The 23,641-nt window shown below is 46.1% G+C and overlaps 1 protein-coding gene across 1 annotated transcript; it reads right to left on the bottom strand.

Moving 5' to 3' along the window:
• Positions 1-2,774: 2,774 nt before the first annotated feature.
• LOC148827722 (GTPase IMAP family member 8-like) lies at positions 2,775-10,713 on the bottom strand. The gene is made up of 4 exons (XM_088926377.1): positions 10,695-10,713; positions 6,442-7,521; positions 3,620-4,827; positions 2,775-2,843 (listed from the first exon to the last, which is right to left on the bottom strand). The coding sequence occupies exons 1-4, from the start codon at positions 10,711-10,713 to the stop codon at positions 2,775-2,777; spliced, it is 2,376 nt and encodes a 791-aa protein (XP_088782503.1).
• Positions 10,714-23,641: the final 12,928 nt, after the last annotated feature.

Below are 23,641 nucleotides of genomic sequence, written 5' to 3'. Positions count from 1 at the left end.
ATTCAGTCTTTAAAACCATTGTCCACTGTGGTGACCATAGTGCCAGAATCTCAGACACATATTCTTTACAGCCACTAACCATTGTAGTGACCACAGCTCCCAGAACTCACACAAGTCTCAGCCCTCTGATGTCAGTCATTAAAGTCACTGTCAACTGTAGTGACTACAGCAACTAGAAAACCAGAAATAAATTAATTAAAACCACTGTCCTTTGCAGTACTTCCAGATCCCCAAAAAAACAAAAAACCCTGTCATTATATCTACTGTCCACTACAGTGACCACAGCACAATGAAACAAGGGAACACAGACAGCAAGACACACAGGACCATGTATACAGAATTGATTGTCTTGATACTGATTTACAATGATTTCCCTTCTGGATCAATAAAGTCTTATCTATCTATAATACTTGTCTACAACTGCAAAGATGATTTTTTTAGTTCTGATCTCTTCCTGCCCCTGTAGCACCTGCAGCTCTGCTGTCTGTATCTGTATCTGTGTTTCCTCCAGTGAGAGACAGAGCTGCTCCTGTCTCTCCTCTCCTCCGCACTGCTGGGAGTGTCTTCAGGGACAGGAAACAGTGATGTGTCTCTGATATATATGGAGAAGACTGAAAGGGCCCTGTGTGATTGGCCGTTCCGCCTGTGTGAGAGGTTCCTGCTGTCAGTCTGAAAAGGCAGTGCTGTGTGTGATTGGCGGGGCGGGGGGCTGTGTTGTTACTGGGGGTCTGGGGTGCGGAGCAGCAGCTCAGTTGCCCTGTGGGCTCAGGGGTGAAGACAGGGGTCTCAGCTACGCTCTGTCCTGATGACAATGGAGAGCTCCCTGTCCATCTTCTCTCTTGCTAGTAAGTGTTCCACTATTATTTGACCTCTGAGCTTGGTCAGAAGGAGGCACTGATTCTGTTTCAGACAGGCAGTCAGGATAAAGATCTCCAGAGGTTGTGTCAAAGGTGGTTGGTGTTCCAATTTTTAGGATACATTTGCTGTATTACTGTCTGTGTGCTTTTGGGTAAAGCCTCTTAAATTATTGAAGTAAAATTAAACAGAGAATCGGGGTGAAACTCCACATTATATGAAACAGTGACAGTAGATAAGACAGATATTGCTTTTATATATGTTAAAATACATACTTTGTTTATTTCCATTTTGATTTTCTGAGAGTGACTATTTTCTAAAAGTCATTTTAGAGACACAAAACAAATACACAAAGAATCAGAAGAGCTCAAAATAATAATAGAATATTGCTAGTTTTACGAAATTCTGATGTTCTACTCGCTATTCTTTCAATTACGGATACTACTACAGTTAATGCAGAATTTAATCTTTGTGTAGAGTTCTGGGTTTAAATTAAGGCAGACGATGATTTAATATATTTGAATGTGTACAGTTTCAGTAAATTGTCTGTGAAATGACTTGTGTGTTGCAGCTCTGCAAGAACTCAGGTGTTAAATTCCATCTGCACTACTTAAAGATAATACAAATTTAACTTAATAGCAAAATATCAAAATATTACACAACATGCAACTATACATTTTATATTCACAAATGTATTTCATTTAACTGTATGTGTTATATATAAAATAAAAATTCATCATTGCTTTATTGTGTTCTAGCCCTTTGCTCTTTTTACAGTATTTTGTCGCTATTTCTGATAATACAATTATATATATATAATTAGCAACTATATATATGAACTAAATATATATCAGTAATTATAACATTGTTTTTATTACCATTAGCAGCTTTCTAGACAGAATATTTCTTCTTTAAAACCGAAGAGAACAGGTTACAGAGCATTTACTGTAACACCTGGAATGGGAAATAATGTACAATTTATTAATGTAAGTATTTTCACTTATAAAATATCTCAACATTATTTCTTATTACAGCACAAGTGCAAACACAATTGAATCACTCTTTATTTTAAAATTCAAGAAATGCATTAAGTTTTATACCATTCAATTTAATTATCGTTTCAGTTTAGCTACTCTTTCGATTATAAAACTAGCTATGGTGTGAAAAGGCAGACGGATACCATTGTTTGCATTTAAAAGTAAAATCTCAATGTTAAGGTCACAGTTTCAGAAAACCAGATCCAGTAGTAAAGATTTAAAGGTCTATCCACTGATAGATTTGAATTGGATGTCAGTAGTGTAGGCATCCTCTCACGAGGCACCAGTAAATGTAGGGTTTTGTGCTTAACTGGGACAATTATTAATTGTAGCAGTAAGTCACAAAATGATTCTTTTGATGGTATTAGAATCCAACCTTGCGGGATAACTCAAACAACGCACACACACGAGTACTAATACACGAAAATACATTTATTAATACATAAAATGTGCATATAAACATAACAGATCTTATGGTGAGGGATAGCAGAATACAAAAGGTGTATACTCAATCACGAAGAGTTACAAATACCAAGAGGGACATATGTTCAGCATGTTCATTCATTTAATCGTCGTATTTCATCGTAAATGAACTTCGATTACAACTTCTACACTAGATACTCAAAAGTAAGTACATCACTCTTAGGAATTAAATTGATATCAACTCAGGTTGAGGTAATAATTGAATTCTCGAGCGGTAATGCAGAATGTCGAATACTCATCCAATCTGTGTGTATTCAGATCTCCCGCTGACACAAACAGTGGTGGCAGGCTTGTCACTGTCCAATCAGCATCCTCTGGCCCAGTGACAGGCAGTGCTGGTGCAGCTGGCGGTGTGGGAGAAGGAGGGAGAGATTCCTGCTGATGCTCTCTGAAGACCGGCTAGTTAGTTCTGGCTTTACTAGCAGAGTTTCTGCACAGGAGTTTCTGCGTGTCCAAGCAGGTCACACTCTTTAGACAGGAAGAAGACCAGTTCAATCCTGATGTAGCGCTAGTTCTAAATGCTGATTTCAGCTGTCCAGAGTTCCGACAGTAGTTCACTTGTTGATCAGGTGAGCTTTCACGGTGGGTTCACGAGGCTTGCTGCTGGGCTAACCTCGGGTGGATCCTTTGGTTACACGCTGGCAACCTCCGTTCTCGACTCTTAGAACAAAGGAAAGTCCTGCACTCGGACACACTGGCTGTTACGTGGTAGTCCGGGCTGAGTCTGAGGATGTCAGGAGGTGCTGAGTCGAGAATGTCCAGGAGGCGCACTGACTAAGTCCTGTGCTGCCTGTTTTACCCTGGAGAAACTACGGCTGTTCATTGGTTGAAAGTTTCATGGGCATTCAAGACCCACGTGGGGTTAACCTGCCCTACCAGTTCCTGATTGGGTGATGATGAGTAACCATGCACTCTGACCTTAGTGTTGTAAACAACTTTGAATAAGACTCTCCCTTAGAATCTCCAACAGTGAGGCCCCAGAGATGACCATTTGTTAGGGTGGTTGATGTGTCTCAGCCTTGGGAGTTGTTCCTTATCAGGAAACTCTATCAGCTAGAAAAACACCTTAATTGTGAACCAAATGGAATGGCCTCTCTGTATCAGTGTCTGTCTGTATCTCTCTGTCACTCGAATAACACTGAGCTCCTCCTCTCCCTCTCCTGCTCCTGTCTCAGTGTCTTCAGCTCTCTCTCAGCTCAGACTGTGTGTGCTCTTGTGTGTCTGTGGGCTGTGTGTGTTATTGCTCTGGTTTCTCCTCCAAGTAAAGCTCCTATCTGAGCTCCTGCTGCAGCTCCTATCACTGTTCCTGCTGCTGCTCCTGTTGGGCCCCTCAGGGCTCCTGCTATGGCCCCTATTGCTGCCCCAAGTCCTGCTCCCAGTATCACTGCTCCTGTGCTGAGGTGCTGCTTCACCAGGTACAGGTGTCTCTCTGCCTCCTCTCTGGCCTTTTCCTCATAGTGCTGCTTGAGCTCCTCCATCTCCCTCCTGTGTGTCTCCTCTCTCTCTCCCCTCTCCCTCTCCTGCTCCTCTCTCAGTTCCTCCATCTCTCTCTGCAGCCTCTCTCTCTCCCCTCTCGCTCTCCTCAGCTCCTCCTCCAGCTCTCTCCTCCTCCCCTCAACCCTCTCCTCCCTCAGCCTCTCCTCCAGCTCTGCTATCTGCTCCTCCAGCGCTCTGATCTTCTCCTCTCGTGTCTGGATCTCCTCCTCCATCCTGCGGAGGTGGTTCTGCAGCTCCTTCTGGTGCTTCTCCCTCAGTCTCTCCTCCTCCCTCTCCCTCAGGATCTGCAGTTGCCTCTGTCTGATCTGGGACTCGGCCTCCTGGTACGTCTCAGTGCTGTAGTAGCTGCCCTTGTTTCCTGCTACCAGCTCCTCTATCTTCTCCAGCAGCTCTGTGACCTGAGTGCTGCCCCTGTCCTTGTTGTTGAGGGCATGATACCTGTTCCCACACTTCTCCAGCAGCCACTGGAGCTCCGTGCTGCCTGTGTGCACAGACTCCTCCAGCGTCCTGCTGGCCAGCTCATCAGCGTGGGTGAGCAGGACCATGGTGTGTTCCAGGGCCCTCTCCCCAAATATCTCCAGGACTGTCTCCAGTGTCCTCCTCTCCTCCCCTGAGGATCGGCCCAGTGGGGTCACCAGGAGGAAGGCGTGGGGTCCCGGGGCAGACAGGTTAACACAGAGCCCCACATCCCGTCTCCTGTCCCCCTGAGACAGTCCGGTGTGGAGCCAGTCTGGAGTGTCCACCACAGTCACCTGTCTCCCGGACACTTGTCCTGTCCCCTTCCGGCTCTCCTGAGTGACTGCAGAGCTGCTGGCTTCAGAGGGAAACTCCTCTGAGCCCAGGATGATGTTTCCTGCTGCACTCTTCCCAGCACCAGTCCTGCCCAGCAGCACCAGTCTCAGCTCAGAGGGGCGGGGCTGGAGTCTGGGTTCGACTGTAGGGTCTCCTTCACTCACTGCAACAGGGGGAGAGACAGGAGCATCAGGGAGGTTACACACGAGAGGAGACCAACCTTTCCACAGATAAGAAGGGTTCAGTTTGCTCAAGAGTCAAAACTTAAAAGTCATTATAAAAGAAACTTATAGTTTTTGACATCAAGTAACTACAAAGTTTTACCTGATGTTCATGATTTTGTGAACTTTTGTTCTTTTGTATGAACTTGTGTCAGAACTTTTTTTCCAAAGTGACTCAAGTTTCATCTTAAAAATTTGTGTTTATATACTGTCCTCAAGCAACAACAGTCATGCTGTAGTACTGTACTGTTACAGGGGAATGAAGATAATTGAAGAAGGAAAGGTAATCCCTTCAATCCAGTGAAGAACAGCACTCTAGGAGAGTGTGCAGTCCAGTGCAATCATCCTTCTGGTATTTCACTCTGAAACTAATCACACCCAGAGTCAGAGTCCACTGTGTCTTTACTTCAGAGGATGAGAAGAGAGAAATAGGCTTCAGAAACAGACCACGCACCCACACCCAAATTCCTAGGTGTCAACATCATAGGCGATCTGACCTGGACCCACCACACCAACCCCGTAGACAAGACAGCGTCTGTTCTTTCTCCCCAGACTGAAGAAGTTCAGCCTGCCTTCACACATCCTGACCAGCTTCTACAGCTGCACCACTGAGAGCATCCTAACCGGCTGCACCACTGCCTGGTGTGGTAACTGCTCCACTCACAAGCTCAAGGTACCTGTCAAGGTACTCCAGAGGGTGCTGAAACTGGCTCAGAACACTACCAGCTGCGCAGTACCAAACACAGAGGATATCTACTATGTTAGATGCCTCAAGAAGGCCAGGTCCATCCTCAGGGACCCCAGTCACCCAAACCTCAACTTGCTCTCTCTATTACCATCCGGAAAATGGTACTGAAGTATACAGACCAAGACCACCAGGTGTCGGAAGAGCTTCTTCCCCCAGGCAGTAAGACTGCTGAACAGCCAACCACAGCAGACACCTGCAGTTACCTCCTTGAACTGACAGGGGGCACTGGCACTCTCAGGACACCTCCGAAGAGCACTAAATACCTCCTACCCTGTACCCTACTACTGTCAGGACACCTAAATACCTAAATACCTCCTATCCTTGTGTTAGTACCGCACAATCTGTACAATAAATTGCAATTGTGTAATTTATTGTATCCTAAAGTTAACCCCTATAAATTCCTGTCCTCCAACTCTTCTATCCCTCTTAACGAGCCTTTAACAAGCTCGCAGATTTCAATGCTGACAATGCAGATTTCAATGCCGACAACACGGCTGTGTGCTGTACTGTTCGTGCATCGATCAATAAACCTTGATTGATTGAGTGTTGGTCCGACAGTCTTGAGGAACAGATTACAGAGACTGAGCTGCTGTGTGATGGATTAAATCTAATCTCCCTGATAGAAAACAGTTCAATTACAGCACAGAGGATTTAAACAGACATAGATCTGTGTGCCACTGTGTTAGTAATGCAGTACAGAGCGGAGCACTGTATTATTTTAAATCCTAACAGAAAACAAGATGGTTGAATCTCAGTTTGATGATCAGTAAGATCAGTGACTAAGTAATACAGCATCAATCACACTCACTGCTGGGAGGGTTGAGGTCTATACTGTTCCTCCTCTTGACAGGCAGTTTGGGCTCCTCTGTCTCTTTCTCCAGCTCCTCTTCCTTCAGTGTCTTTCTCATCTTCTCCTTCAGCTCCTCTTCTCTTCTGCTCCACTCCTCCTCCAACCTCTGTCTGAGCTCCTCTTCTCTCTCTCTCTCCCTTCTTTCATACTTCTGTCTCAGCTCCTCTGTCTCCTCCTCCCTCTGTCTCAGCTCCTCTGTCTCTCTCTGTCTCTCCTCCAACCTCTGTTTCAGCTCCTCTGTCTCTCTCTGTCTCTCCTCCAACTTCTGTCTCAACTCCTCTGTCTCTGTCTGTCTCTCCTCCTCCCTCTGTCTCTGCTCCTCTGTCTCTCTCTGCCTCTCCTCCTCTCTCTGTCTCAGCTCCTCTGTCTCTCTACTGTATGTCTCCAGTTCAGTGTATAGTTGGTTAATGTCAGTGGTAAAGTACTGCCCATAGTTTCCTGCCACCACGTCCTCTATCTTCTCCAGCAGCTCTGTGACCTGAGTTCGGTCACCCCTGTTTTTGATGTTGAGAACATGATACCTGTTCCCACATTTCTCCACCAGACACTGGAGCTCCTTCCCTCTTCTGTCAATGTGCTGTTCAATGGTTGTGTCTGTCAGCTCATCCTCCCTGGTGAACAGCACTATTGTGTGTCTCCACACTCTGTCAGTGAAAAGCTCCAGTTGTTCCTCCAATAATCTTATGTGTCTCTCTGTGAATGATAAGGTCACAGGAGAGACCAGGAGGAGAGCGTGGGGTCCTGGGGGACACAGAGACACACTGCGCACAACCTCCTCTCTGACACGCTGTGGATCAGTCCTTATTTTCTGTGGAAAAGAGGAACTCCACCTTGGAGTGTCGACCACAGTGACCTGCCTCCCAGCTACTTCACCCTGTCTCTTCTCACACTCCTCAGTTACTCTCTCAGGGTCAAACTCCTCTCTGCCCAGGATGGTGTTTCCTGCTGAGCTCTTCCCAGACCCTCTCTCCCCCAGCAGCACGATCCTGATCTCTGAGAGACGCTGTGGTGCCTCATGGGAATCAGCCCATCCCTCCCCTGTCAGAGAAAAAGATCACAGATTGTTTACATTATAAAGTTTTCATCACAGATATTTTCACCCTTCTTCCCATTTAAAATTTACGACAAAAACATTTCTGTATCTTTTCTATTGTCCCTGCCCTGTGAGAGAGGAAAATCACAGATTATTGAAATTATTTTTCTTTGTATTCTCTGTGGTATACAAAAATGTTCTCTTAATGTTAATGTTAATCAAACTGTATTCTTACAACATTCTTACAATTTATATCAAATATTTTTTTTAACTGTTCTCTCAATAGTACGTTTATTTTTCATAAGGATTTTTTTTTCTTAGAATAATTTAACCTCACTGAAAAGTTAGATTTCTCTCATCTGATAAACAACAAAGACATTTTTTCCAATGCCTTCCTTGCTTATCTTTACCAAGGGTGCCAATAATTCTGGAGAGTCCTACTAACACTCTGAGTGTCCAATAGCAGTTCAGACACATATGGGACTCCTGTATTCAGTATGAAACTTTATACCACCTTATTTTAAAAATACATGTAAAGAAACTGTGAAATCATTCAGTCCATCCTGATTCTTCAGTAGTGAGTCTAAAATGTCACATTTCATAAAGAAATGTTTAGGACTCAACCGCCTGGCTGGGAACTCAACCACCTGGCTGGGAAATCTCTGTGTTGTATAGTTTCAAACCGCTTAAAAACTATCTACTGTGATTCATACTGAAAAGAATTAGCATGATGTTAGTTTAAAAACAGTGAAACTGACAAGCTGGAGGAACTGAGTCTCTTTAGTCTGAAGGGAGTGTCCCACACTGACAGTGTGAAGATAGTGAACCACATATATACAAAATATTCAACATCCTCAGTGACAGTTAGTCATCATTAAAGACCAGTTAGATATTGACACCTCAGTGTTCCTCAGAATTAACATTGAATCTCAAAGCAACACTAAGACTAAAAATTAGGAGTGGGAGGCTCTACTGTACAAAGAGGGGCGTGGGAGAGGGGAACAAGCTGCCCAGCCCTGTTGTTGAAGCCAATACCCTGGCTTCTCTCCAGACACAGCTGGATGAGCTCCTCCAGTCAGGACAGGAGGCTCTACTGTACACAGAGAGGGGTTGGAGGGGGGAACAAGCTGCCCAGCCATGTTGTTGAAGCTGATACCCTGGCTTCTCTCCAGACACAGATGGACGAGCTCCTCCAGTCAGGACAGGAGGCTCTACTGTACACAGAGGGGGGTGGGAGGCCAAAGAGGCCCAGCTATGTTGTTGAGGCCAATACCCTAGCTTCTCACCAGACACAGCTGGATGAGCTCCTCCAGTCAGGACAGGAGAAACAGCTGCATGAGAACCTGGAATCACTACTAATTATGGGCCAAATAAATTCCTCAGTTGTTCATCTGTACTTATTCCTCTCTGGTATTATCAACTGTACAATAAACACGGTCTCTGAGCAACAAACAAGAAACGATCATATCTGAGTGTCTGAGCATCATGAATACTAATAGTGTAAATCCAATACCATCAGCAAACAGTCAGGTTTTACATCAATCAATTTACCTTAAATAAACACATTATTAAAATATTTAGTGAATTCCAAACAGCTTGAGTTATAACATAACTTTATTAGCCCATATACAATTTCTTGTATTAGGAATTTGTCTTTTTCACATACCCCAGCTTCTCTCCCTGTCTGTGTGTCTCATGGAGAGCAAGCTGGGGTATGTGAAAAAGACAGATTCAGAGCACAGGGGCAGCCATTGTACAGTGCCCCTGGAGCAGTTCAGGTTAAGAGTCTTGCTCAGGGGCCCAACAGAGTAGGATTCCTCTGCCAACTGCAAGATTTGAACCAGCAACTTTTCACCCACAGGCAAAGATCCTTAGCCACAGAGCCACCACTCTGCCAATGATTATAATATCAATCTCAGATATCTTCACTGGAGAAAGTGAAAGTAAATCAGCTCCTGTCTCTCTCCTAGTTCAGACCCTGTGTATTTGACACACAGAACAAACTCTCAGCAGACAGGAAGAAACGTCTCCAGCTACTGCTGTGCTCTGTGACAGAGAAGAGACCCTCAGTGACTCCCTTACCAACACTCTGACAGTTAGAACAAGAGAAAACTCACTTTTTCCTTTCAGTGGCTCTTGATAAAATATTTAGTGGGTTCAGTTAATGATTAAATCACCAGGGCAGAATGAAGACTTGGGCGCCACCTGATATGAACATTTCTGGTGTATCTAATCACTTAGGAATATAAAATTACTTTTTTATTATTTTTCATAAGTAAACTCTCTTGTTTGGGGTTCTGGAAGGTTTATCTCAAAGGATCCCCAAAGCACTTTAAAGTCAAGGACCCCACTTCATCCCACCTGTAATCGAGGAGAGGGACTTTAGGGAGTACAGACTGAACCCGAACTAAGCAACAACCCTGACCAGCAGTCAGGACACTGGGGTCCACACCCCTACTCTCACACACAGTGTCCCGGGATCTGTATTGACCAGCAGTCAGGACACCGGGGTCCACACCTCTACTCTCACATACAGTGTCCCGGGATCTGTATTGACTTTGTCCTCTCAGTGGCTCTTGATAAAATATTTACTGGGTTCAGTTAATGATTAACTCACCAGGGCATAACTATTATCTTCCCAAATTGTCCTGTACGTGTTGGTAAATCGCGTTATTTTCTTCACCGGGTCATGAATCAGTGATACTGAAGCACATATAGAGATGTATTTGATAAGCACCGAAGAGCGTGTGATTAAAACTAAAAGAGGAAACACTGAGTCTGAGACACTGAGGTGAGAAGCGGAGAGATAGAGGATGTGTGAAGAGTTTGACTTCCAGATCCAAATGTTATAATAATAATAATAATAATAATAATAATACAATTGAATGATCTCGCTGCTTCGGCGGACCGGCTGTTCGATTCTTAAAAAACAAATAAAATAAAAATAAAATCAACTCCAAGCCGTGAATCTGCATCATCTTCCTCTTCCAGCTCCTCCTCTCCTGAGGGGAAAGAGCGGCCTGCTGTCGACAGGAGGGTGGACACAGACGGGCCCGCTCCCAGAGAGAAAGACAGTCTTTCAGAGAGACTCAAACTCCCCCGGACCAGTGGACATGGGTGAGAGAGACGACTGGCATCATCATCATTATTGTAACGCAACAGGGGCTCAGGCAGGCACCCTTGCCCCCCACCGTCATGAGCTTGAAGCTGGGACTCCCACATCACTCTGGAGGGACCCAGCCCGGTGAGCCAAAGAGAGCCCAGTAGCTATAATCCTGCTATCACAGGGAAGGGCGGTGACATCACTCTTACACAGTGCCTGTCGGCCGTAAGCGTTACATTATTATTATTAGACCAGCAGGGGAGGGCAGTTCGGTCAGTCCGGTTTCCATGACCACGGGGCCGCTGACGATCCGGATTCATTCCGCTTCAGTAAAAACCCGCCGCAGCCCGACAGCAGGTTTGACAGGTCCAATTCGTGTGGGTCTGCAGGTCGAGCTGAGGACAGGAGACAGCTGAGTGTGCAAGAGCTGACATTAAAGCGCCGGGTCGTGTTTTTGTGTGTTTTATAATAGTAATAATAATAATAATAATAATAATAATAATCTACTTTATTTTATTTTATATAGCACCTTTAAAGGTGGTTTCTCAAAGCACTTTACTGAATGACAACAACAATAAATAAAAAAATATATATTTACAAGATAAAACAAGTAACAGGTTTCAGATGTGAAGAAGGCTCTACGGCCGAAATGTTGTGTTTTCTTTCTTCTTCTTTCAGCCTGGAATAAACATGCTACTTGTTCCTTTATTAAATCGAGACTGTATTAAATATGAGTGATCTTCATTAGTGTGAACTGTTTTCTCATATCACTTCCAGCTTTTCAAAGCTTCTTTGAGCCTGTAGTTTATATATAAATATTTATTAATACTGTAACACAACGGGGTTCAGGCGGGCGCCGTTGCCACATCAGGTCAGCCCCACACCGTCGGGGGCTCAAACCCAGGACTCCAGCGTCACTCAACTGGGACCCAGCCCGGTGAGCTAAAGAGAGACCACTCCTCAGCCTAGCGGCTGTGGTCCTGCTACTACAGGGAAGGGCAGTGACGTCACCGCTCTGGTAAGCCGGCTCTTACACAGTGCCTGTCGGCCGTATGCGTTACAATACCTTATATGGTACTTCAGTCCCACAGCAGTTATATGAGCCTGGTGTTTTCACTCACGGCTGATTTAAATAAGTTCATGGAGGCAGGTAGTTCGCTCTATATGTAACCCTGTCTGAACGCTTCACCACAGCAGGCAATAGCTACTAGTTACGAACTAAAATTCCCATAACCCCCTGGGCGACTTCCTGCGCGCGTCTACACTGCGAGTCCTACACAGCCTGGCCGTGTTGACGTCACGCAGGTCCCTTCCAGTGAGGGCTGTAGTCAGAGGCGCGCGCCGAGATTAAACCCACACGAGATCCCTTTTTAAAGGTTTATTTTTTGAAAAGGTAGTAAAAATATAGGAGCGATTCCACAGGTTCTTACAGGACAGAAGAACTGCAGCTGGTATCGCGGATCTTCCTCTCAGGCTCATACATCTTTACACTCATTACAGGTAATGTTACACTGTCCCGTTTAAAAACTGTCTCACACTCTGTAACACACACACGACTGAACAGGACAATTCCCCACACTGCAACTACACTTCACTGAACTCACAACAATGTTACACACGAGTGTGTTTTTCTCTTTTCACTCCGTGCTTCTGAAAGCTTCTTCAATTAACCCTTTACATACTTTGTATAATTAGTGCTGAATACAGGGATGTACAGTGTTATATAGACTTTATAGGAAGCTGGTACAGTAGTTTACTGTAATCACTCCAGTAAAATGTCCACAGTTGGGTAGAAGTACAAGATTATTTGAGTAGAAATATATCCAAAATAATGTGTAACCTGTAGTGTGTGTAATGATTATGAGCCCAGTCTGGACTGGTCAGAGGAGCACAAGGACAGAAGACCAGGGGTTAACAGCACTGAGCTGGTCTGTATCACCTGATAGTGCCCAGTATAGAGTCTCACTGCCCCTGACTCTGGAGCCCAACCTCTCTGATGAGTCTTTATCAGGCTTTACAGACTGCTGGGGTTAACAGCACTGAGCTGGTCTGTATCACCTGACAGTGCCCAGTGTAGAGTCTCACTGCCCCTGAATCTGGAGTCCAACCTCTCTGATGAGTCTCTTAAGAATATTGGTCCATTAAACTGATGAGGTATAAAAAGAGGAGAAAGATCGTTATACACAAATACTGTTTGATACACAGTAAAACATCTCAATAGTTTCTTCCAATTACTGTATATATACATTAAATCTCAACATTTCAATGCAGCACATAAAGTAACACTATTGTACTGTCCCTTTTCTTGGTAATGTTTATCTTTCAACAGAGGATGATAAAGCTGGAATTCAGTTGACTAAAGTTAATAGAAAAACCTTCATCTGTAAACGTTTTCAAGGCACTTGGCAACTCTTCCTCACACTCTCTCTGTGTGGCTCAGGGGCGTCACTGTGAGCCGAGAGAGGAGCGACTCCCTCATGGTGAAACACTGTAGTCACACAGGGGTGTCCTTATGCTCCATCTCTATCAGCTGCTCCACAAAGGGCTTCAGTAATTCCTGTATTGCCACATTGTTCCAAGGAATTCTGGCCATGGCCTCCTGAACGACGCGAACAGACGCCTCCGTTCCCAAATGGGAGACGATCTTGTGGGCCAGGTCCTGCTTCTCGGTGTCTCCCAGTGTACCCCGGGGCATCCCCTTCTGGTGCAGAATGTTCTTCAGCTTCTTATACTCATCTGCTTCCAGCTCCTCGATCACTTCATTCAAGGCTCCTACCCACTCCTCTCTGCTGATGAGCGAGATTCCTGAAACAAACACACAGACACCCTTATACTGGCTGCTCCTACACAAGGGCTAAGGAACCAGCTCCAGATACTCAAAGAGGATGGAGGGACTCACTCTGAGGTGCAGAAGTCTTTGGGGTCCTGGTGTGAACAGCAGGGACTGCAGAGAGAGAAAGAGACAGAGACATGTTTACCCTGACCAGCACAGCACCCACAGGACACACAGTCTCCCGTAAAGACACTGTTCACCCTGACCAGCCCAACACCCACAGGACACAGTCGCTCGTAAAGACACTGTTCACCCTGACCAGCACAACACCCACAGGACACACAGTCTCCTGTAAAGACACTGTTCACCCTGACCAGCACAACACCCACAGGACACAGTCGCTCGTAAAGACACTGTTCACCCTGATCAGCACAACACCCACAGGACACAGTCTCTCGTAAAGACACTGTTCACCCACAGGACACACAGTCTCCCGTAAAGACACTGTTCACCCTGAACAACAAAACACCCACAGGACACAGTCTCCCGTAAAGACACTATTCACCCACAGGACACACAAGATGCATCTCAAGTCAGCTATTGCCTGGCATGATTGTCACACTCACTAGCAGGTCATACTAACCTCTAACCCACCATGTTCTCAGTAGATCTGTTACCTGGCAGCTGCACAAAGCTCCTCCACACCCTCTTTTCTCCTTCCTTTGTGGCGCCTTTCAGCAACTCGAGAACCAGATTCCTTGCACCGTGGGCCAGGAACACCTCAAACGTAGGGTGGAAATTCGGGCCATAACTGCAGTAAAAGCACTCGGACTGGAAGAGCAACAGTAACGCTGTGTTAAAGAGCTAGCAGTCTGTCACACAGACAAATCCTTTTTGAGCATGAAGTCAGCTGGACTCCCTCTACAGACTCTGTGACTCTGCTTTCTGCTTCTCTCTCCACTATCCCAATTCTACTTGACCTCTGACATGGCTGGCCACATCCTCTTCCTGTCCTGGGTATTTCAGGTGCTGCTCTTGGCTGGTTCTCTTCTTGTCCCTTGAACTGCTTTTTCCAAGTGTCCTGGTGAGGCTCTGGCCTTCTCCCCCTCTGGTGTTATTCACGGGTCAGTACTGGGGCCCCTTCCTTTCTCTGTGTATCTGCTGGATGGACCCACCTGTTTCATTGCTTTGATGACACTGATGATACTCAGATCACCCTTTCATGACCCGAGTCTTTCCTGCTTCTCTCTTTGTAGATCTTTCAATTTCTTCCTCATGCTCTCTCAGCAGTTTGGGTCATAAAGGCCGGTGATCTCTGTCTGTATCACAGGACAACCATTACCTCAGGCTGGATTATCTTAATCTCCTTGCTGCTGCTGGACACTCTGTACGTCGCCTGCGGTGTCAGTTTCAGCTTGAGCTCGTCTTAATGAGGGTGCTGCTGCAGTCCTGCTGCTCGGTGACCTGTGGAGGAGAGGAGAGGACAGGGTGACACTGCTGGGGACGGGGGAACAGAAACACGCCAGGAAGTCATGCTAGAGAAACACGCTAGGGAGCACATCACGTTCAACTTGGGTAGCAGGTCCATGCCATCCCCCAGCTGCAGGAACAGCAGCACCTGTCCCAGGATGCTGGAGTCCCACAGGCTCTTCACAAGGCCCAACAGGGACAGTCCGGCGATGGACACCCTCACGTGGGTCTGCGTCAAACCCAGGGGTGACACCACCTCAAGATTACCACAGCTCACATGGGCCACCGACAGGAAGTCACTCCTGCCTGCAGGAAGACACTGAGTCAGTCATGATTCCTTTGGCTGTTTGTTGTAAGACTGCTCATATCTTCACAGCTTCCAGTCCAGTAGGAGAGCCCCACGATTCAGAGGACTCCACCCCAGCTGTTCCCTGTTTGTTCCAAGGACTCATCCCTCTCAGCGATAAGACTTTGGGCTCAGAGCAGTGGGTGCAGCACCTTTGTGGAGCTGGACCACCTTCGGTTCCGACTTGGTTAGTTTTTGCCTATTAGGCCTCAAGTGCCGAGTCAGCGAGATGGGTTTGTAAACCAGAGACCATCAACTCAATGCTGGAGGAGCTTGTCTTGATTAAACCTGAGGACATTGGCTCCAGTGTGATTCGACGAATCAGTCACGTCCACAGTAGAGGACTGCCGGAATGGAGAGGCTCACAAGAGCCAGCTCTGCTCCTCATTGACTTCCATTCCAGCTCATCTTTCAACCTAGTGACATGACACGACACTTAGGGCTGAAGATCACTGATTATTTCTGTTAACGATGTGACATGGCCTTCGGTGGCCATGAATAACTGAATTAAAGTAATGAAGCAGTTAACTGAGATTAATTAAGGGTCAGTAACGAAGCCCTGGGATTGAGGTTCAGTAATGGATTGGAACAGATTCAAGAGGCTGGAGAGAGGGATGAGTCGAGCATTTCCCAGAATCAACCTCACATCTTCATTCACACTGTTACACAGAGGGCAAACTGTCACCAGACTCCGTGGTAGAGGGTAGAGTCTCCTGCTGTAGCTGAGCTGAAGCTGTACTCACTGTCAATGCAGAAACTGTTAACATCATCTGAGACTCACGGTCATTGATCCCGCAGTGAGGTAGCTGCAGTTCCGTCAGTGCCTCCTGGGGGCAGTGTATGTCAAACAGGGGTGTTGCAGGAAGCTGGCCAGTGGGGGACAGGAGCGCCATGTCCCATTGTGTGGCCTGATACTCCAGTTCGTCCCCCGACACCATCACAAACACCAGCCCAGTGACACGGCACCAGAACTGACCCTCGGACGGGCAGAGATACCTGCACAGAACAGGACAGCACACTGTCAACACACTGCACAGAGACAGAGGACACCACAGGACAGCACACTGTCAACACATTGCACAGACAGAGGACACCACACTGTCAACACTGCACAGAGACAGGGGACACCACAGACATCAGGGCATTGACACTGGAGACAAAAAAAGAAATTCTACACTTGCAGTACAGTGACACAAAGAGAGAACTGGGGCAGGACTGTGTGACAAAGACACAGCACTGACACTGGAGACACAGAAATATAGAGGTTCCACACTTCCATACTGCAGTCTAAGAGAGACAACCTCTCCTTCCTGTCTAATGACAACAATTATCGTCAGGTAACTGGCCATTGTGTTTTGTTAACAATAAGACTTGGTGAGAAAACTGAATATTCAATAACTTGGCATGTTTATCCTTATCTAAGAAGAAGCTACTGAATTCCTCTCCTTATTGTTTTAAGGACTAATGTTACGTGATATGAGTGCTCCGAGTGTTAAAGTTTCAGTTTGGTGTGAAAGTACACAGGAGACCGTAGTGACGGGCGAGACTGAAGCAATGTATCTATTTTAGTGTCATTTCTCCGTGAAGCTGTCAGGTTGCAGGAGAGCGAGTCTCTGGAAAAAGAGGTGACTGTGAAAATCCCTTCTGCTGACTTTTATTCATACAGATAAACTGCGAGTCCACTGCCATGGCAACGGAGCGCTTCTGCTGAGATACCGCAAGATACTTGGCTGGACCGGGATGACATTATGATTGACGGGCAGCTTAGCGAATCGGAGGGAGGAGTGGCACAGGAAGTAGACCAGTGGCCTTGTGGGAAATGGAGTTTACCTAGACCGCTGTCGTGCAAGTGAGCAGAACTGACATCTGGCAGCTCCTCACTGGGAGGGCAGGAAACTGTACATTTAAAATAAAGAGACAAACAAGGGGTCTGTATGTAACATCGAGCAGTGTGTTCTGGAATTCTGTTTGTCCTGAAGGTCTTTCGGCCTCAAATTATGCCTTTTAGTGATGTTCAGGACTTCCTATGTTTTAATCTCATTTTTGCTTTTTAAGCAAAGGATGGCAAAAAAGCCCAAAATATCAGGTACCCGTAGGTTTCCTTCTTGTTCTGAAATTTTATTTCAGGACTGAATTCAGTCACGTTCCCTGGGACCTGAAAACGAATTGAGATGTCACAGGTGTGAAGGTAAAGACTCAGGTGCGTCTCCAGTGTGGGAGAGGAGATGTCACAGGTGTGAAGGTAAAGACTCAGGTGTATCTCCAGTGTGGGAGATGAGATGCCACAGGTGTGGAGGTAAAGATACAGGCAGGTGTGTCTCCAGTGTAGGAGAGGAGATCTCACAGGTGTGGAGGTAAAGACTCAGGTGTGTCTCCAGTGTAGGAGAGGAGATGTCACAGGTGTGGAGGTAAAGACTCAGGTGTGTCTCCAGTGTGGGAGATGAGATGTCACAGGTGTAAAGGTAAAGACTTTTCCTGGAGGTACAAACACTTACTTTGGTTCTGCTAACTTCATCAGGCTCATCTCCCACAGACAGTGAGCCCCCAGTCTCAGGTATCCCAGACAGTGAGCCCTCAGTCTCAGGTGCCCCAGGTGAATATTCCTCAGCTGCTGGACCTGTTGAAAGAAAGAGCTGGGCATCACAGAGTGACAGGCGTGAGTCTGTCTCAGTATCTCAGGTGCTACAAACTGTTGAATATAGCTGTCTGATCTTCTGAGACGACCTGACTGCTGTTTTGACACCATCATCATGATTATGGGCTCGTTATGGATCTGGTTAGATGCTGCTCACTGTGTTTAGAGTTCACTGTGATTCTCGCGGTGTGCAGACATCTGGGTTCCTCTGTGTGTTCAGGATCCCTCTGTTTCCTGTATTTTAGAATATTTACTTCATATCGAAGTCTAATCACACTGCTAGAGAAAGTGTGGATCATCCTGGATCAGAAGGGACAGTCAGTGAATCCGAGCGAACTCTCTTCCTGTTGTGAACTCGTGATTCGCACTAATATTCCTACAGGACCTTGAGAGAGAGGGTCAGTGATGTAGGAGAGAGAGCTGTGTGTCAGTGTGCCGTACAGACAGAGGGTCAGTGATGTAGGAGAGAGAGCTGTGTGTCAGTGTGTCGTACAGAGAGAGGGTCAGTGATGTAGGAGAGAGAGCCGTGTGTCAGTGTGCCATACAGAGAGAGGGTCAGTGATGTAGGAGAGAGCTGTGTGTCAGTGTGTCGTACAGAGGGTCAGTGATGTAGAAGAGAGAGAGTTTACTGTGTCTCCTCCTGACAGGCACTCTTCCAGCTCCTCTCTCTTCCTCCTCTTCTACATCGACCACTTTCTTCCTTTCTTTCTTGGCCGACTTCCTCTTCTCTATCTTCTGCAGAAGTTTTCTGTCCATCATGTAAGGAAAGACACTCATTTCTATTAACATGTCCTCTATCTTCTCCAGCAGCTCTGTGACCTGAGTGTGGTCGCCCCTGTTCTTGTTGTTGAAAACATGATACCTGTTCTCACACCTCTCCACCAGACACTGGAGCTCCTTCCCTCTTCTCTCAATGTGCTGTTCAATGGTTGTGTCTGTCAGCTCATCCCCCCAGGTGAACAGCACTATTGTGTGTTGTAGAGGTTTGATGGGTGTACTGAGACAATTTTTAATTGTAGCAGTAATCACGAGGTTGTTCATTGTGGCTTTTAGAAAATCAATCATCAGAACAACTAACAACGCACACACACATGTTCAATACACAAGATACATTTATTAATATAAATTGTGCACCAAACATATACTAGTCTGCCTGGATACGAGCAGCAGACCTTACTGTGAGGGTTATCAATATACAAGGTATATAATTTTGAAGAGATGCAAACACAAAGAGATACACAACAGAGAATATATGTCAATATATATCGTTCGGTTACCAAATCGCTAATCAGTGTTATTACCCACTGTTACTCTAAACTCGGAAGTAAATACATTACTCATGAATTAAATTGATAACAACTTGTGTTGAGGTACAATTGAATTCTCGAGACGCAATGTAGAACATGGGGTTTACTTATCCACTGTGTATGGATTTGGAATTTCCCGGCACGAACACCAAACCAGCTGACAGGCTCTGTTGCAGCCTCTGTTCCAGCAGTTGTCCAATGGGCGTTGTCCTGGCGTCCTCTGGCTACCGGCCAACCAGTCGAGGTGCAGCTCGGAGTAGGACTGGCGGAGGAATCTGACTGCGGTGCGCAGGGCAGTCGTTGCTCCGAGGGGATCTACCAGAGGTCAGGCTGGCTAGTAGAAAGTCTCTATGCACAGAGTGTGACCGCGAGTCCTCACAAGTCACTCTTTTGCCCGGGAAGAAGCTGGTTCGTTCCCAATCCAGCGCTGCTTCTGAATAAGCTATTCAGGTTGTCGACGAGGGTCCAACTGTAGGCTGCCGTTGATCCAGCGGAGCATTCACGTTGGTAGAATTCTGAGTACGTACGGGATCCTCGGCCTCACGCTTAGAACAAAGTCCAAGTCCCTTTGCAGACAACAGCAGTTGTCAAGTGATTGTCTCTGAGGATGCGCGAAAATGGCCAAGGAGAGCCCCGATCTGAGCTTGCTCTCCCTTTTTGACCAAGACACAGATGTGTGCTGATTGGTTGAGAGTTTGGCGGGCATTGGAGACCCACGTGGTATTACCACGCCCTGCCAGTCCCTGATTGGTTGATCAAGGTGAGATATGAGTCACTTACTCTTGACACTTAGGAATGCAGTCCAGATATCCATCTGGCACTCCCTAGACAGATAGGCGCCAATGGATGACCATTGATCATGATAGCCAGGCTTAGCTAAGTGCAGTAGTTCAGGTGGGTAGCTGCGTCAGCATGCGTAGGCTGCAAAGGAACAAGTAATAGGTTTATTCCATGCTGAAAAAAAGAAGAAAGAGAACACAACGTTTCGGCCGTGGAGCCTTCTTCAGGTGTGAGAGAGACAGGGCAGTAGGCAAAGGTAAAGTAGCGGGAGAACAAAGGTTGGGAGGGAGGAGGAGTGAGAGGCGGGAGTAGGGGACAGAAAGAGAGGCCAATCAAGAGGTGTGAAGTCAGAATGGGTGCAAAGAGGTGTGAAATGAAACTTCCAATGAATGGAGAAAATTTAAAAGAACATTAGTCTGTCGTTAAGGGAAGGGAGAATGTGTGATCCTAGCTGTAGAATAATTTTAGTTTCGGTGGTCTTTCTGATGTATGAGTTCGGAAAACCGTCTTTGAGAACACAGACGGAGAGATTAGAGTGGTCGTGGCCGTCAGAGGTGAAATGAGAAACAATGGGCTTGGAGAGATCTTTAATCTTCACAGCCCTGACGTGTTCTCTGAAGCGGTCTCTGAGTCTCCTTCCTGTTTCTCCAATGTAGATGGCTGGGCATTTACTGCAAGAGATACAGTAAATAAGGTTGCTGGAGGTACAAGATGCTGTCTGGGTGATCCGGAATTGTCCTGAGGGGCCTTGAATGAGTGTGGTGGTGGCTGTGTACTTGCAGGTGATACAGCGAGTTCTGTTGCAAGGAAAAGTGCCAGGTGTGGATGGTTGTTTAGGGCGGTCAAGGGAGCTGTGAACAAGGAGGTTACGCAGATTAGGTGGTCGGCGATATGAAATGATAGGGCGATCAGAAAAGAGGGCCCCAATGGAGGGATCATCCTGTAGGATGGAAAAGTTGTGGTTAATGGTCCTGGGGATAGGAAGTGTGTTAGGGTGGTAAGGAAGCACCAAAGGAATGCGGTTGTTACGGCAGGAGTTCCTGATCGGGTTGATGGTCCGGGGGGTGTTTTTGGCTCGGGCAAGGGCCCTGTCAATCACACTGCTGGGGTATCCTCTGTTGATGAAAAATGAGTACATTTCGAGGGCTTGGTTCTCGAAGTCGATGTCGTCGCTGCATAATCGTCGTAACCTAAGGAACTGTGAAAAAGGGAGAGAGTTTTTAGTGTGGTTGGGGTGAAATGAGCTGTACAGGAGGTAGCTGTGTGAATCCGTGGGTTTGTAATAAACTGAAGTGGACAGTCGGGGGTAGTTGATAGAGAAGTTGATGTCTAGAAACGGAAGAGTAGTGGAAGATATGTTAACCATATATTTGAGGGACGGGTGGAAGTTGGTGAAATGGTGCAGGAAGAACTCAAGCTGATCGTTGGAGCATGTGGCGGCACCGACGCAGTCATCAATATATCGTTTGTAGAGGTCAGGGACATAGCCAGTGTAGGAAGCGAAGAAGCATTCTTCTACCCAGCCGACAAAAATATTGGCATAGCTGGGTCCCATTCTGGTGCCCATGGCAACTCCACTGACCTGTTGGTAAAAAAGATTATTGAAAGAGAATGCGTTCAGTGTGAGGACCAATTCTGCAAGGCGTACCAGGGTGTGGGTGGGTGGATCAAGTACTGTGCGTTTGTCCAGCGTGTGCTTGAGGGCTGTAAGGCCGTCATTATGGGGAATGACGGTGTACAGAGATGTGATGTCCATGGTAAAAATGTAGCATTCGGTACCCTGAAATTGGAAATCATTAAAAAGTTGGAGTGCGTGGTTGGTGTCTTTGATGTATGAGGGAAGATCTTCAACCAGCGGTCTCATGAGGCTGTCGAGAAAGGCTGAGATGTAAGTAGTTGGACAGTTACATGCTGATACGATGGGGCATCCAGGGGTGTCCGGTTTCTGGATTTTGGGGAGGAGGTAAAATTGAGATACCTGTGGATGTTCCATGATGAGCCGGTATGCCTCCTGGGGGAGCTCATTACTGCTGATAAGAAGAGAAATGGTGGATACCACTTCCTTTTGGTAGTCAGTGGTAGGGTCCTGTTGGAGAGGGAGGTAGGCAGAAGTGTCAGTTAGTTGTCTAGAGGCTTCAAAGATATATAGATCCTTACGCCACACCACAACAGCACCTCCTTTGTCCGCTGGTTTGATGACGATATCATCCCTGTTGCGGAGAGACTGGAGCGCCTGATTTTCTCCTTGGGTGAGGTTAGACCTAGCTAAGTGCATCCCCGTCTGGGAGCTGTCCCTTATCAAAAGAAAACATCTTAATCAGCCTGCATGAATACTTTCTCTGTGGCTGCACCACAGAGATGGAGGGTGAGATGGGGCCTCATTTAGGAAAGCACAGCAACGCTTAATTCTGTCTTATTAACAAGCATTGCCGCTACAATGGTTAAAACAGTGCTGCTTGCTGCACAGTAGAGCATGTGCTGGTGGATTAACACATGTTATTATTAACCCGCTGCTGGTACTGGTTAGCTCTTTTGTGAGTTGATCTCCCCTGGCTGGTGGTCGTGACATTGACAGAATGCTGTTTTGTGATTGATGATATATCAAAATATAGGGTCCCTCAAAAATTAAACACAGAAATAAAAACATTTAATGGACTTGTACATCTGTTGCACTCCTACACTATTAACAGCCATTGGGAGTTGAATTTCAATTATGTTTCCACTTCATTCAGATGTGTTCCCTATTTTTCAGATTGTTGGCAATGCCACATGTTAAAAGAGGACAGAGGAGTAGGAGGCCAGACCTGTGGTCAAGGGCTGGTGGAGTAGGGAATGAGATCAAAGAATTTCTGAAGTTTTCTAAGATAGAAAAAAAAAATAGGTGGCACGACAATATGTGGTCAACACTGTCAAACAGAGTCCTTGGAGAGGATTGTTCCAGCAACAGGAAATGGTTCTCAGTGATTTGGCATGAAGATAGAAAAAAAGTAAGAATCCAAGTGCTTAGGGCGCAGAAGGAGGTGAGTATTGGTAAGGATTCCAAACCAGATGACAGTACACAATCTGTAGTCAATATTTCAAGTCAAAGTGAGGGACATAGTTTGAAAGGCAACACAAAGCTCAGAAGTCCATCAGAAGATACAGAAGATGCATGGGCTGCACACGGCAGCACAGACAGTGGTGACATGTTTGAAGGAGAAAAAATCTGTGTAGAATCAGAAAAAAAGCCTGAAGAGCACAGTGAATATTCCCAGGGGGCAAGCTTGCCTGGGATGTCACCTCAGGATAAAAGGGGATTAAGAAAGATTATGTCTGTGCCTAAAACTTCAGGAGTTCAGGAAGATAAATCCTTGCTGCCCAATAGCCTTCAAATACCAATACATCAGGAAAGAGAACAGCAGAAAAAAAACTTTCTGATGATTAAAGCAGTCTGTACTTTCAGTTCCTACCTTCAGTACCTTCAGTTCCTGTAATGTAAAATACATAATGACAACAAGACACAAACCAATGGGCAATGATGACATCACAATTGATGTTGTACGAGTAGGGCAAATACAACACAGTGAAAGGGAAACAAAATTTCGACAGGCACGTCAGCCTTATCGTTGAAAGATTGCCCGTGCCCTCACAAAAGGAATCAGCAATGTGTACTACAGGCAGCTGAGCAGAACTCCGCTTGCTGAAATTGCAGCAGGCAATTTATCTAAGCCA

This window comes from Atractosteus spatula, chromosome 10, assembly GCF_055471065.1.
Source record: "Atractosteus spatula isolate fAtrSpa1 chromosome 10, fAtrSpa1.hap1, whole genome shotgun sequence".
Taxonomy (NCBI): Eukaryota; Metazoa; Chordata; class Actinopteri; order Semionotiformes; family Lepisosteidae; genus Atractosteus; species Atractosteus spatula.
Note: the sequence above shows the minus strand (reverse complement) of the source record. Positions and strands in the feature narration are given on the sequence as shown.

Coding starts and splice junctions, on each gene's coding strand:
- LOC148827722 (XM_088926377.1), bottom strand. Junction 4,828..6,441: donor AGACCTCAACCCTCCCAGCA/GTGAGTGTGATT, acceptor CCCCTGTTGCAG/TGAGTGAAGGAGACCCTACA. Junction 2,844..3,619: donor TACTTGGAGGAGAAACCAGA/GCAATAACACAC, acceptor TCCTGTCTAAAG/AGTGTGACCTGCTTGGACAC.